General features: G+C 41.5%; 1 protein-coding gene across 1 annotated transcript in view; it reads left to right on the forward strand.

Moving 5' to 3' along the window:
- The window catches only part of LOC146514512 (chondroitin sulfate proteoglycan 4-like), a 19,180-nt gene continuing 3,888 nt past the window's right edge, over positions 1-15,292 (forward strand). Inside the window, exons 1-18 of the mRNA XM_085168658.1 lie at positions 1-228; positions 3,336-3,499; positions 4,081-5,187; positions 5,287-5,697; positions 5,769-5,890; positions 6,534-6,642; positions 6,731-8,059; positions 8,165-8,257; positions 8,957-9,454; positions 9,566-9,694; positions 10,471-10,656; positions 10,745-10,927; positions 11,742-11,918; positions 12,136-12,334; positions 12,413-12,544; positions 13,708-13,886; positions 13,988-14,183; positions 14,275-14,446. Of these exons, the coding sequence (XP_085024784.1) occupies positions 165-228; positions 3,336-3,499; positions 4,081-5,187; positions 5,287-5,697; positions 5,769-5,890; positions 6,534-6,642; positions 6,731-8,059; positions 8,165-8,257; positions 8,957-9,454; positions 9,566-9,694; positions 10,471-10,656; positions 10,745-10,927; positions 11,742-11,918; positions 12,136-12,334; positions 12,413-12,544; positions 13,708-13,886; positions 13,988-14,183; positions 14,275-14,446 (5,450 nt within the window). The 5' untranslated portion in view covers positions 1-164. The remainder of the gene's footprint in view (positions 229-3,335; positions 3,500-4,080; positions 5,188-5,286; positions 5,698-5,768; positions 5,891-6,533; positions 6,643-6,730; positions 8,060-8,164; positions 8,258-8,956; positions 9,455-9,565; positions 9,695-10,470; positions 10,657-10,744; positions 10,928-11,741; positions 11,919-12,135; positions 12,335-12,412; positions 12,545-13,707; positions 13,887-13,987; positions 14,184-14,274; positions 14,447-15,292) is intronic.

Consider the following 15,292-nt stretch of genomic DNA (forward strand, 5'->3'; position numbering starts at 1 on the left):
AGCCAAGTCTGTAATCCAAGGCCAGCAGCAGAGCATGAAGAGATTGTCCTGACGTTGTCAGTGTTGGAGTGACATGGGCAGTAAAGATAATCGGCTGCATAGTCATGCATCCAGATGTTTCGCTTAACCAAGATGCAAAATAGATTTTAGGAGCCTACATAACCATGGGGAGTGTTTTGGCTGATGTTTTTCTGCTGCTGCTGATCTCCACCGGACACGTTTATGGAGGTAGGTTCCTGCAGAGGAAAAAAAATTACTCCTTGTCTTAACCTAGATGTAAAAGTTAAACCTGGCATTTGTTTCAATACATTATAGCAACGTGATGCATTATAGCAACGTGAGAAAAGTTTTTATCTTTAGATGCATGTGAATAATAATTCTTAAGGGTTCTTGGCGTGTATTTTATACATTACTGCTGCGCTGAAATGATTTCCATCATTATAGAGACAAAAGAAGGTTTTGCTGGTGTTATTTAGGCCTGTTTATTTTTTTTTATATATTTTTTTTTACAACCTTTGATTTATTTTAAATGGATCTGGCAGTTGGTTGCTTATTATCTAATCCTGTCTAACATTGCAGACTGGTGACATATGGCATTATGATGGATTATATTTGGGGGAAAATGCTTGCCCTTATGTTTTATGCTGCAACATGGTTAGTTGAGCTGATGCCAGGAATTTTACATTTTTGGTGGTGGTAATCCTCGCAAATACAGCTTTGATCTTAACTCTTAAGCTCTTCTCTGCAATACATTTCTTTGTCCAAGAAAACAATATGTCATTTTCTCCACTACAGGTATCTGCCACTTAAATATAAACACTTAACAACATTTGGAAAGTTTTTGTAAGCGTGCAAAACTTTCTAATGGTCACCAGCTTTGCCTCGGGCAGTTACACATGTCTCTGTACCACACCTGTTTGTCAGAGCACATAAGTGACTTGCATTCACATTGGAGATGTCTGCGAGTGTAGGAAGATTATTAATAATCCAATGTTCACTGCTATCATAGAGGCAGATTAGAGATGCATGGACAGACGTGGGTTATACTGACAGCGGGCTTATAGGCTTTATGCAGAGCGGCATGCTGGGCCAGTCTGCTGACTGAGTACTTCACACTGCAGCACATAAAGTCAATAAAAGCTTTCATAGCAAAGTTTTCCCACTCAGAGATAAGAAGGGATTTTCAGAAAAAAATGTCAAGCCATTGGGACATATGTTACAGTGCAGACACATAAATGTAAATACTTTTTCTCATTCTAACATTTTGTACCAACATTGAAATTTCCCTACATTTACAAAATATACATGAAAAAATAAATTCTGTGTTAAAGTTATCTACAGCAAGCATGCGCTAAACACCTAAATGTCAGATGTGTAACCAAAAGCAAAAAAATATGTTTAGAGACCAAATACACGTCTTAACAAAGTTAATAGACCACCACCCAGAGTAAGTTTTATGCCTAAATTAACATTAGCATTAGCACTCACCAAAATCACTTTTGAATGTGTCTGTAACTGTTAATCCACCAGTAAAATATAATTATTGTTTTTTTCAAACATTTTACAAAAAAGCTGAAAGAAATAGTGAAGAGCATTCTTATTATTTTTTCAAATTAGGATACCAAATTACAGTTTTTACTTGTATTGCTGTAACAGAAACAAATTCATTTTAGTGGTTGAATGTTGTCCTTGATCAATTTTTGACTTTTCTAAGAATTCCAGTGTGTCAGCTCAAATTTGCCTATAAAAAGTGAAATTAGTTTGTTATTTGCTTAATAAACACAAGTTATAAGTTTAAACAAAGTTTTGATAGATTTGTTGTTATGACAGGTAGTCTAATGGATTTATTAATCTTAACTATGAAATAGTTAAGATTATACAGGCCTGGATTGTTAATATTTTTCCTGTGCGATGTGGAAACAAACAAACTTTAATTTACCTTTAAAACGCATTGATTTTTTTGCCACCCTTTTTTGTCATATAAATTGTCCCTGAATCATTTTTAGTGTCACCAAACTGCAGCTGCATGCATCCAGACACATGGCTCTGACCTCTATCCATTGAATGTCACACTTTGCACAAATGGACAGTCAGAGAGCGTGTCGCTGCTTTGTAGATCAAATCGATGATGCTAAAAACACTCGTACTTTTTTGGTGCTCATTTATATTTAGTGGTAGATATGCTGGCCTCATTGATAGATAAAAGTATGTTGTAATTACATACTTATAAAGCCAGAGACGGGCAAGCATCATCTGTATTTAATTATAAAGATCATTGGACTAAAGGTGAATAAAAACAGAAGTAATGGAAATGCTTCTTGAATTTTTGTCAGCACTAATTCATGGCTCAAGATGAATATCAAATACTTTATATATGATCTATATAAAAGAGATCTGCCACCACAACTGTTTGGGTTTAAACTGTAAGAAACAAATGTTTAAAATTGTGGGTAAAATTACAAAATAGCGTATTGCATGGACTGTCCTGTAATTATAAAGCAGTTTTTGTCATTCACAGAAATAACTATTTAGAAATTATTAAAAAATAAGTAAATAAAAACCTCAAAAAACAAAAATTAAAAAAATTAAAAAAACAGGAATTTCTTTGGAAAATCTTTTTTTTTCCTTTTACTGTCATTTAATTTATCTATAATAACTTTGGTGTAGTATGAATGGCCACAGAGATGGTCTTTATCATTAGAAAATACTTTGATGCCTTTTAAGAAGATGAAATTCTGCTTTAACACTATGCTTTACTGTGTTTAGTGCAAATGTAATCATGCTATCATGCTAAAATGTGAACGTTCCTAGTATGTGCTCTGCTGTATAAGTACAGATTTACTAAGCCACAGTCATGCCTCACTTTGTCTTTTTGACATCTGTCATGCAATATAGTGCACATTATTGCCTTGATTGAAACTCCTTCTAATGTATATTTTCCCCATAGTTTCCCATTGAAGTTAATGGTATGTATTTTGAACTAAAAGACCAATTTGCGTCATCTGGGTCAATGGTGGGGTCTAATGACGTCTAATGAACCCCTACAGAATGCATTAGTTGTCATTAATTGACTTCAGATAGCAGGTACAGAGTGCACATAGTGACAGATCAGTCAATGCAGGTTAATGGAAGAGTTTTTTCCTGGTAGAAGGTCTATAATCACCACCAGATCGCTATGAGGGCTTCCTGTATGGTAGCAAATTAAATTAAGCTTAATCCTGAAACATGGCTGTCAGAGCATCTTTGATTAACTACACGATGTTTTAGTGATTTCGTGACCGCTCAGGCTTCAATTTATATTTGTCTTTTTTGTTGTTGTTGTTGCACTGCTGCAGTTTCATTCTACGGAGATGGCTACATCTACCTGCGGACAGTTGAGACGTCCATACAGACGTTAATCAATGTTCGATTTCGAACCTCCAGTCAGTCAGGGCTGCTGTTTTTGGCAGCAGGACACACAGACTTCATGCTTCTGGAGCTGATCTCTGGGTACCTGCAGGTAGGAGGTTATAACACAGAAGAAACTAATCTTCTTTATCTCAAAGACACAAAAAATGTGAGACAAAGTGTATCACTGTGAGACAAGATAAGATAAAGGCTATATCCATTTCAATAAAATGGCTACGGATTAGTGAAAACTGTCCAGGGGCTGACGTAAAAAAAGGAAAAAAAGGGTAAAAATTGTCCCTTGGGCCATTTTAGCTCGCTAAATATGCTGGAATTTACTATCCAGAAGAAGACCAGACAGAAGATTAAACCCAGAAATCTTGGTGTCAAATTGCTCAGCGAGTGGGGAAAAAAGTAACCCCCCCGGCACTGCTTTAATTCCAGACAAGTTCATACACGAGTGAGGTTAAGACAGAAAACCACAATAGCTTAATAAAAATACCAAGTACAAGTCACTGGTGCTGTTAGAGAGATCTCAGTTGCATTTCTATTTGTGGAAAAGCCTTCATTTTCTTCATTTTGTTTTTTATGTACACACATATTAAACATGTGATGTGGGATATTTTGGCTTTCCTTGCAACTTTTTTGAGTTTATGAACTTTTTCCTTTTTCGCCTTCCCCCTTAATCCTCAGGTGCGTCTTGATCTGGGCTCAGGTGAGCATTCGTTGCGCTCAGAAAAGGGCATCCATCTCAATGATCTGGCATGGCACACTGTGGATCTCACCCACACCCGCCATAATATCACTATGACTGTGGACCAGAACTCCCACACCGGCCTACAAATACAGGGACCAGATCTGGAGCTCGGTGTGGAGGATGGACTCCTTGTTGGCGGGACAGCTGGATTAAAACATCTCTATCTTCACAACATCTCCTCTGGGTTTAGAGGTTGCATGGATGAAGTCGTCTTCAATCAACATGACTTACTGTCCAGTCTCAGGCCACATTCTGGGTACAAGACCGTCCATGAGGTATCTCTGGGCTGTAGTCCACAGTTTTCTGCAACAGAAGAAGATCCTGTCAGTTTTTTCAGCTCAGAAGCGTTCATGTCACTCCCACCGTGGGATGTGCTTCAAGAGGGAGTGTTTGAATGTGAACTACATCCCGCTGCAAAAGAAGAAGAAGACGGCATTGTCCTTTATAGCTCTGACAATCAGGGTGGGTTTGTTGCCATTGAGATCGTACGCGGTCATCTGGTGGCTTCGGTAGGAGGTGGAGAGGGGAGTAAAACTGAGCTGCATTCTTTAACAAATGTAAACAGCAACCACACCTGGTACACCATCCAGCTTCACTTGCTGCCTCACAGTGTTCAGCTGAAGGTAGGCAAAGAGCTGGTGAAGGCCAGTCTGAGCCCAGAGATTCAGGTCATCCAGCTCACAGGGCCTCTCTTTGTAGGAGGGCTGGATGAAGCAGCTCGGGGACAAGCAAGGCGAGCTGGATTGATTTCTGTTCCATCTGGAGGAGAAGGAGGAGGCTCCTTTAAAGGCTGCCTCCGTGAAATCAGGGTGAACACTCAAAAAACAGGCCTACCTCATACCACAGTCACCAAGGATGTCACTGTGGGCTGTAGGACAGGGCAGGCTCCACAGAGAGCAAGTCTCACCAGCCCAACAGATCTTCCTGGGGTTGATATCACAACTGCACAGACTGACGCGAAGAGGAGTCCTAACTTCCTGATGCTGAGGAAACTAGAAGTATCTGAGGGAGGCCGGGCACCTCTTGAACCAAAACACATAAAGGTAGTGCTGATCTGTCTTTTGAGTTTAGTGTTTTTTAAGTAATCGTGAAAATAAAAATAAGCAGCATCGATATATAATTCTCTTTGGACTCTTTGCCAGGTGAATTTGGACTTCCGTAAACTGGGCATTCATCCATCCCAGTTTATGTTCAGCGTTGAGGAACAGCCTGTTCATGGCCAGCTCCGGTTGGACCTGAGTCCAGACCCCGACAGGATTTTGGACGAGGGCCAGGAGAGGACCATCACGATAGGAATTGAGGAGAAGGACCGGACGTTCAGTATGCTGGACCTCTGGCAGGGCAGGGTGATGTACGTTCACAGCGGCTCAGAGGACCAGAGTGACTTCTTCACATTTTCAGTCTTCTCCAGCAATAAGAAGGAGCTTCCTGTGTTTCTCAAGGGCAACCGTCTGCACCAGTTCGAAATTAGCATCAGTCCTGTGAACGATGCCCCTGTGCTCAGCCTGCCAGAGGGAAACTATTTTACTCTACTCGAGAAGTCCAGACGACAGGTAGGTACAGCAAAATGTCTGAGTAATTATACGTACGAAGATCAAAATTAATACATTCACAATTCCCCCAGCTGACTACAGATGTGCTGAGAGTGCTAGACCCTGACAGCAGTCCTGAGGAGCTTGTTTTCAGCTCCCTGGGAAACCTCAACACTGAGGCTGGATACCTTGAGCATCAGGATTATCCTGGCAGGTTGGTGTTACGGCTTATACAGTTTTAATAGGGCATTGCAAATCTTTTTAGATCCAGATACTGAGCTCTTTTGTGGAAGTGGCTGTTTGTGTATAATTAGTGTGGTCACTTTATACATCAGTATATTTTGCAGCATTACATAAACATTTAAGTCATTCCTAAACAGTTAATGTAATACTTTTGTGTTACCCCTTGCATTAAGGCTGAAAGCCTGCCCTTCAGTCACATCTTGCATTTGCACTCTCTCGTGTGTCTTGACAAATTTGACCAAACTGGCGAAACTAAAATTATATCAGTGCTGATTATTGAGAACATGTCTCCCAAATTTTGTATTTCTGATGATGGGATTTTGTGTTAAAGAGTCCTTCCAAAACTTCCTGAGCCTAGATGTGGAGAGTATTTCTTCAAAGCTGGGCCAAGCCCCTCATCTGGTAAAGTGTTTGTTGGTAGGAATTTTTCACAGACATTGCACCAAGTGACAAAAACAAATTGTTTCATCCACTTGTCTTGGACGAAGTCATTTGAGTTAGTAAGCAGTATTATTCTAATTTTTCCCCTAGTTTTCATCTTACTACAACTTTTAACTAAAACATTTTTTGTTGTTTGTTTTGACCTCCAAGGTTTTCACCTTCTTATCTTCCAGGCCCATCAACTTGTTCTCCCTAAACAATCTAGAGGAGGGTAAGATCAGCTTTATCCACACAGGGGTCTCAACTTCCAGGCTGGCTCTTAGGGTTAGTGACGGGCAGAAGGTGAGTAAAATAGCAGCTCGTCTTTTTTTCTCATCTTATGTCTTATCCTCTCAGATGGTATTTTGCCTCTTCCCTCTCCCTTTGTCAGGTAAGCAACACAGTAGTTTTGAGGATAATAACCGTGCCACTCGAAGATAAACTGGTGAACAACACCGGACTGGAGGTGAACCAAGGCGAAGCTTCAGTCATCACCACCAATCACCTTGCGGTACAAGTTAATGTGGCTGACCCCACAGTAGAAATCTGGTATAATGTTACAGAGTTCCCACAATATGGCGAGCTCCAGAGGTTGCACTCAAGCGGCGAATGGAAGCCAGTGACCTCTTTCTCCCAGAAACTTCTGGAAAAAGAACGGATTCGATACCTCAGCACCTACCGTGGCTTACAGATGCAGAATAACATCACAGACCACTTTAAATTTAAAGTCAGCATCGGTTCCCTGGCTAAACAAGAGGCTGTTTTCCCCATCGCGGTACGATGGATTCACTTCAAGATCACACGGAGTAAGATGGAGCTCAATGGCGTTCAGGCTGCTGCTCTCACTCCCGAGGACCTCCATGTGATTTCTAAGGGTGTTAAGCTCAGTGAGAGTGACCTCCATTTCAGGATGGTAACGGTACCCAAGAAAGGTCAGCTTCTCCTCAACAACAAGGCCCTACAAAGGAACTCAACCTTCAGCCAGAGGAACATCAGTGATGGTTTGGTAAGGTACGAGCTAATCAACCGGCAACATGACGACACGAGAGACACGTTCAGCTTTCAGGTGTTTTCAGCTCACTCCAACTCAACAACTTACGACTTCAGAATCAACATCAAAGCCGAGTCAACCACCGTCACTGTGATAAGCAAAGGTCTCTCAGCCATGGAAGGAGGGAGTAAAGTAATCACCAGAGATATTCTGTTCACTCACACAGCGAATAACCGGGAGGTCCTCTACAACATTATAGAGAGCCCCAGGCATGGGCACATAAGGCGGATCAACCTCTCCAACTCAACTTCAATTAACGACAACATTATGGCATTCACAAATCAGGATATAACTGAGGAAAGGATCATGTACGTTCACGACAACAGTGAAACTAAGCAGGATTCTTTCACATTTCAGATAGTGGTTTACAAAGCTCACAAACACGCGAACAAGAAAGAGAACGGAAATGGAGAACAACACACCTTTAATATCTCAGTGCAGCTCGTCAATGATCAGAGGCCCGTCAGGGTTGTGGATAAAGTTTTCCACGTGGCACGGGAGGGCCAGAGATTGGTGACGCTGAGTGACCTTCGTTATCGTGATGATGACTCAGATTTCGAGGACAGCTGGTTGGTGTACACACGGAGGGGGATCCCCATGGGAGAGTTGGTGCTGGCCAGTGATCCTAGCCACAAGTTGTATGAGTTCACACAGCGAGACCTCGAACAGGTAAGAGTAATAATGGTTCTTTTATAGTTTGTATATTTTTTATAAAGCCTGCTAATGCTTTTTTTATTGTTGGTCATGATGACCTCCTGCTTTTTCTCATCTCAGAAAAAGGTGCTGTTTGTCCACAAAGGAGTGAGTTTTGGGCGTTTTGTGCTTTTCGTATCTGATGGGAAGCATTATGTTTCAACACTGTTGGAGGTGATTATTCTCTTTTTTGTTTTGTTTTTTTGGTTTAATAACAATGACAGGAAGGGTAATGTTGCAGTCACGCTGAGGAAACCTGGTTGGCCACAAAGTTATTACGAGCATGTGCAATGTGATCTTGTTGCCATTAAATTGTTGTGTTGAAGACGAGGACCAAGTCTGCGGTGACTAGCAGTCAGTTGCTGACTTCAACAGTGACAGTGACAAAACATCAATAAAACTGAGTCAGTCTGCCAGCAGTTTATAATTGATTGGTTTCAATTTGGCAATTACACACAATCTATTTTCAAATCTGTTTCTGTTCACAAGCACAGAAATCTACATTAAACAGAAATAATTTTTAACTGCAAAATTACAAAGGCACTCAGCAGCCTTGCCTTCCTCTGGGAAACCAGTTGGTTACTTGCAATCTGAAAACTTGCAATGCAATCATCGGGCAACTATTGATTTTTTCCGAGTCATGTGATTCACTGTGATTGAACCATTAGGCCCATGATTGGCACAAATATAAAAAAGCTGAGTAAACAAAGCAGTAGATTTCTGGCAAAGATACAGATTAGGCACTCACTATAAATTCCTATGTGATGTGATTTATTTAATTTCTATTCATACCGTTTATTTGAGAAGACACTTTAGTGTGAAAATAATGAAGTTCATGTTAGCATGATTGGTCTCCTTTTCTGTGGGGTGCAGGTGATGGCGCAGGATCCTTACCTGCAGGTGGAGAACAACACAGGCATCATGGTCCAGCAGGGTGGGATCACGACCCTGACCTCTGCTAACCTCAGTGTCTTCAGCAACCTTGACATCAGAGAGCCACACGAAGTGACATTTGAGGTCTTCATCCCACCTAAACATGGCGTGATCTGCTTTATTGACAGAGAGAGTGGGATTATAACAGAAGCAGATGCAATTTCAATATTCACCCAGCGAGACTTGATAGCAGGGCGCCTGGTATATCGCCATGATGGCGGCCACAAGTTGTCGGATAGCTTTAATGTGACAGCAAGAGCTAGAGAAAGGAGCACAGAGAGGCAGGTGGAAAGAGGGAAGAGGGAGGTACATCTAGACATTGGAGTTTCGGTAAAGATTTACCTGGAGAGTCATCAGAGGCCACCAACAGTCAGAAACAACCAGCCAGTGGTGGTGGAAGAGGGACATAATATCTCTATAAGCAGGGACAACTTAGAGGTAAGCAAAACCAAGATCCTCACATATGCAGGTAAATTCTCTGATTATAAAATATGTTTAGTTTCATATTCAGCATCACTTTTGTGATTTTCTTTTTCTTTTTTTAACCAGGTGGTCCATGAAGACAGTCAGCCCTCAGATATAGTTTTTACTGTGCACAGTCTTCCCACAGTTGGCATCATTCAGAGGTTGTCCACTGACAACAAGCATCAACGCATGAATGGAGGACAGCACTATAAAGTAGGTACCTCTATAAGAGGCATTTAAATGGAAACTGACAAAGTAAAGTAGGCTAAGAGATCTCAAGAAGCAACATCATGGCGCGATCTAAAGGAGCTCAAGTACAGCTGAGAAACAACGTCACTGACAACTGTTAGCCTGGAAAGGGTTACAAATGCATTTCTAAGGCTTTTCAGGCTAAGACTGAAAATATACAAGAGTAAAAACTCATAACTGATTCCTCCAGTGACCCTTGGCGCAAATCACTTATATTAAGAGGACACTGATTGAAAAGGGTTGTCAGATATAGATCACACCATTGTCACATGCCCTTGTCTATTCCCTTGTCTCATTTCCTGTCACTTAGTGTTTGGTAAATGGACTGATTCTCATATAGTGCTTTTCTACTCTCCCGGAGTACTCAAAGCGCTCTATATAACATGCCACATTCACCCAATCACACCCATTCTCCCATGCTCTGACTCTAAACTGAGTGCTTTTTCTAACAACATTCACACACATTCACACTCCGATGGACGCATCGGAGAGCAACTTGGGGTTAGTATCTTGCCCAAGGATACTTGGCATGCAGACTGGAGGAGCCAGGGATCGAACCAACCTTCTAATCAGTAGGTGACCTGCTCTACCTGCTGAGCTACAGCCACCCCTGTTTCAGTCTGCCATACTTATACTGTCAAAAGTGCCCCACAAAAGTTGCACAGCACATTATTAAAGTATTTAATGGGTCACAATGAGGCTGCAGTCAAGGGGTCTGTTCACTCTCTCCCTCCATGCAGGGTATCAAAAAGCAGTCAACACCCACATTCACCCAGGAGGACCTGAACCAGGGCTTGGTCATCTATCAACAGCAGACCACAGGATGCACCAATGATTCTGTTCTGTTGGAAGCAACCAATGGGGTGACAAAGGTTGGACCTATCAGGCTGGAGATTGATATAATCCCAATCCTGCTTCCTCTGCAGGTAGAATCCTAAAAAGGTCAAACGGAGGTCAACTTACCAAACCAGAAAGCAGTCAGTCACTACTTTCTTCTACACATTTTTTGTTTAGGTGTCCGACTTGACCCTAGATGAGGGGTCTTCTATGCCGCTGACCTCTGACATCATTAAAGTCGCCAGCCATCACTTCTCTGGGATGAACTTCCTGTATCAGGTCATCACTCCACCACGACATGGACATTTGGAGCACAGCCGCATTCCAGGGATGCCTATCACGGCTTTCACACACACTGAGGTTTGACCGAATGCACTCAAAAACCAAGTTTGATTACACATGTAGCTCTTAAAGACTGAAAGACTCCATGTGTTCATCTCAGAGGCATCAAAAAGCAGGAAAATACCCTTTTTTACTAGAAGGGCAATCAACACAACCATTAGTTACAATTTTGAAAAAAATAGGCTCTTTTTTTAAAGAATTTCTCACAAATGGAGCAAACTAGGACACAGGAACAGTTGGTCATTTAATGGGTTCATCTCATGGGTGAAATGGTGCTGCAGTGGTTGGCACCATTGCCTGACAGCATGAACATCCTGGGTTTGTCCACTAGCCAGTGAGACCTTTATGTTTGTCTGAGTCCTCTCATATTCTCTCACAGTCCGAAGACATGCATGTAGGGTTAACTGGTGATTTTACATTGGCTGTAGGTGTGAGTGGTTATCCTCCGTCTCTTGCCCTATGGTCGCATTGATTGGCTCTATTCCAACCATGACGTTGTATTGGATAAGTGGAAAAAAATAGATGTTTTCTTCTTATACCCATGTTCTACCTGTTCACAAAACTTGTATAATCTTCATGGCCAATACTCAGGTCAAACATCCCTGATCAGGTCATGTCTTTTGCAAATAAAATCTAACATGAAATATACAAAAGATACACTTTCCGTTGACCTGCTGACCTTGAGCACAATCACCCTACAACAATACCTGGCAGATTTTTCCTTAAATTAAATGTAGCGCTCATCTTTGTGATAAAATGCTTCATACTATGATGTGAGCTATCATTTCATTGGATTTGTTTGTTCCATTTTCCACACAACATCTGTTTTTAGGTGGAACGGGAGTACATTTCCTACATCCACGACGGCAGTGACACCCTGAGAGACAACTTCACCATTGTGGCAAACCAGACGGAAACCAGGAAACACAGCCTGCCGTGCGCCGTTCACATCAACATCACACCTGTCAATGATGAGACCCCGGTGATTACAACCAACCACGGACTGAAGGTGGGAAATGCCCACACATTGATAAGAAGAGTCAACACAATTGTTATTTTCAGCTAAAATTATTTCAAAGACACACTTAAATCAAAAAGTCATGAAACAGCTTTTTTATTAGTACATATTAAAACAAACAAAATGTATCTATGTAACTATATATCTATATCTCTTTACAGTCATGCTGAGCCAAGCTGACTTGTCGTGTTTCCTTTCTGCTCTTCAGGTGTGGGTGGGTTCTGTTACAGAGATAACCACAGGCAATCTCAGTGCGGAGGACACTGACACTCCACCTGAGGGGCTGGAGTTCATAGTGACACCACCCAGCAATGGCCACTTGGCTTTGAAGAGCGCCCCCTCCAGACACATTCTGAACTTCACTCAAAGTCACATAGAAAGCAAGCAGTTGGTGTTTGTGCACAATGGTAAGCATGTGTTGCTGTTTTCTAAAAAGACCTTCGATTCAGCAGAGGAGTAGACCACATGTTTCTGTCTGTCTGCAGGCGCGCCGTCGGGTGGCTTTCATTTCCAAGTGAATGACGGCCTCAACTTTGCTCCTCGTCAGATCTTTAGCACAACTGCCCATTCTCTGATCCTCACCCTGCAGAGAAACCACCCGATGGAAGTCTACCCAGGTATACCTGCTCTTCCAGCTTCAATAAATCAGTAAATGACTAGATAAATAAATAAAGTGACTGATGGTTTTGAAGTCACATCTTGACCTGAAGTTAAAAAGACCCTCAGAATGGCCTCTGTACTCCACAGTCACCACATCTCAATCCAGCAGAACACCTCTGAGATGTGGTGGAACGGGACTTTCAGAAAAAAATCAATAAGAAATGTTTCTAGCACTGTGGTGAATCTGTGTCACAAAGAATCAATGCAGCTCTGAAGGCACAACAGTGACACGCTGATGTAATACACTGCATTGCCACTGGGTGGCCTCGCTACTCTAAACCACAGTGCCTTATGTTCACACCAAAACCTATAAAGCACATGCGTACAGTAACACCTACTCATATGTACAGCATTTATCCTTATATATAACCACACACAACTATTTACTTGCTTTGATGAGAAAAAATACAATATTTTGCAGTCAAGTAAAAAGCAGTTTATAAAAAACGTGTTGAGAAAATTGGTGTTGAAACTGGGAATATAGATTTACTGTTAAAGGCTAAACTTGTGTCGTTTACAGTGCTTCTAGCACATCAGTTAAAACTGCAAAAACTTGATCTAATGTGGCACTATTGGGGGGAAAAGAGAATTTGTGGCTCAAGAAGAAGTAAAACATTTCCTCCTGATCTCTTTTTTGGTTATGTTGCTATTTTAAGAACAATATGAACTACTTAGCTACAACTTTTCCGCTGACAATCAATGGACAGTCAAAGAAACAAATGACCACAGTTAGACATTCGAGTATGACATTTTTGTTTGATATATTTGTTTTACAATGTTATGTTCGATCTCAGATGACAAATATATTTGAACCTGGGCTGCATTTGGCACTTTGACTCAGTGACAGGATGTCTGTAGACTAAACATGCCCTACAAAGGTGTGGGGTGGGCTTGGCGTGGGTTACTGCAAGCATTGTGTGGGCTCATGCCACAACACACATGACATCTGGCCCATATTAGGTGTAGACTACTCCTGAGTGAAATGTACAGCAAAACAGCAGATGTTGGTCACGTTAAGGCCAAACACTCTGGCATTGTTGACACATGGCGTCACCTGCTACTAATACATTAAACTCGGTAGATTCACTCCTTAGCATTACTTTTTTTGTTTATCCTGAAGGCTCTGTGACACCAATCTCAGACAAGGAGCTTCAGGTGGTTACTAACATTGCTGACGGCAACATCAGGAGGAACCAGTCTGTGGTCTTTGCAGTGACCTCTCCTCCTAAACTCGGCCGCCTGGTCCGACGTATGCCGGACAACTCCACAAGAAATGTTTCCACCTTTACACAGAGCATGGTAGGGATGTGTGTGTCTCCATGTGTCAGTGTTTGCTTTTTCTAAGAGGACTAACTTCTGAAAGAAATTCTCTTTTCCCTCCTCATTTATTTGGCTCTTAGTTGGACGATGGCGTTATCCTGTATGATCAGAACAAGCCAGAGTCAGTGGGATGGTCAGCTACAGACACTTTTTCTTTCACGGCGTCTTTGCCTCCTGCTTCTCTTCCTCCACACACCTTCACCATCTTGATCTCCTACCAAGCCAATGAACATCACGACAGCCCTCAGCACAAGACCAGACTACTAAACAATGCAGGTACTATCTATGTTTCAAACTAATAAATATCCTGTGGCGAGAAGAATATAATATAAGGGTGACTACATTTATGTCTGTATTTATCACTCAGGTGCTGTGGTGGCTGAAGGAGGCAGGGTGACAATAGACAGGTCCAAGCTTGATGCCTCTAATCTCCTGGGAAAAATCCCAGAGTCCCATCGGAAAGACCACCACATCATGTATCGTGTGATTTCTTTTCCTCGCTACGGGATTTTGTCTATTCGAGGACACAATCTCACCAGGTACATAGCTGCTCTTATTTGTCATGAAATGAACTGAAAAACGAAATTAAAATCAAAGGAATGTAATACCATATACAGGGCAAAAGTAAATATATATATATATTCAATAAAAGATATATATCATTATACAGCTGGGATTAGTTTACATATACTATATCATGGCCATAAAAATTATAATTTGAAATCATTTTGGATTTTCCCTAATCCACATGGGGTCAAATGTATACTCTTATTGGGTTCAATGTCCTTTATACCTCAGCCAGATGCTTCTGGTATAATTCTGACTGAATATCTGACCACTCCTCTTGGTAGAGTTTGTAGAGTTCATTCAAATTCCTTGGTTTCCACAAATTTTTAATCGGGTTGAGGTCGGGGCTTTGAGAAAGTCATTTCAGAACCTTAATGTTAGCCTGCTTTATCAATTTTAAAACCAGTTTTGAGGTGTTTGGGATCCCGTATTTGTGTATTCAGTATTCATCACAGAGCGCTCGTCCTCGCAGGAGGCACTCACGGACTCGCGCTCTGTCACTGTCTGCGTTCCACCAATCACGTCCAGGTTTTAGCTCCCTAGCTATTGATTTGAGGTGAACTCGAAGACTTTGTAGGTGTTCCTCCTTCATCATGCCATCCTCTTTGTCCAATTATATCATTGCCACTGGCAGTGTGACGCTACTGCTACCATGCTTGATAGTTGGCACCGTAATCATAGGTTTCAAAGCCCAGCCTTTACTCTTCCACACATAGCTCTTGGACAAATAGCTCAGTCTTTGTCTCATTTAACCATAAAACCTTTCTCCAGAAGCCATTTGGCATGTCCATGTGAACAGATGCAAATTTTAGTTGAAC

This window comes from Neolamprologus multifasciatus, chromosome 7 (genome assembly GCF_963576455.1).
Source record: "Neolamprologus multifasciatus chromosome 7, fNeoMul1.2, whole genome shotgun sequence".
NCBI lineage: Eukaryota > Metazoa > Chordata > Actinopteri > Cichliformes > Cichlidae > Neolamprologus > Neolamprologus multifasciatus.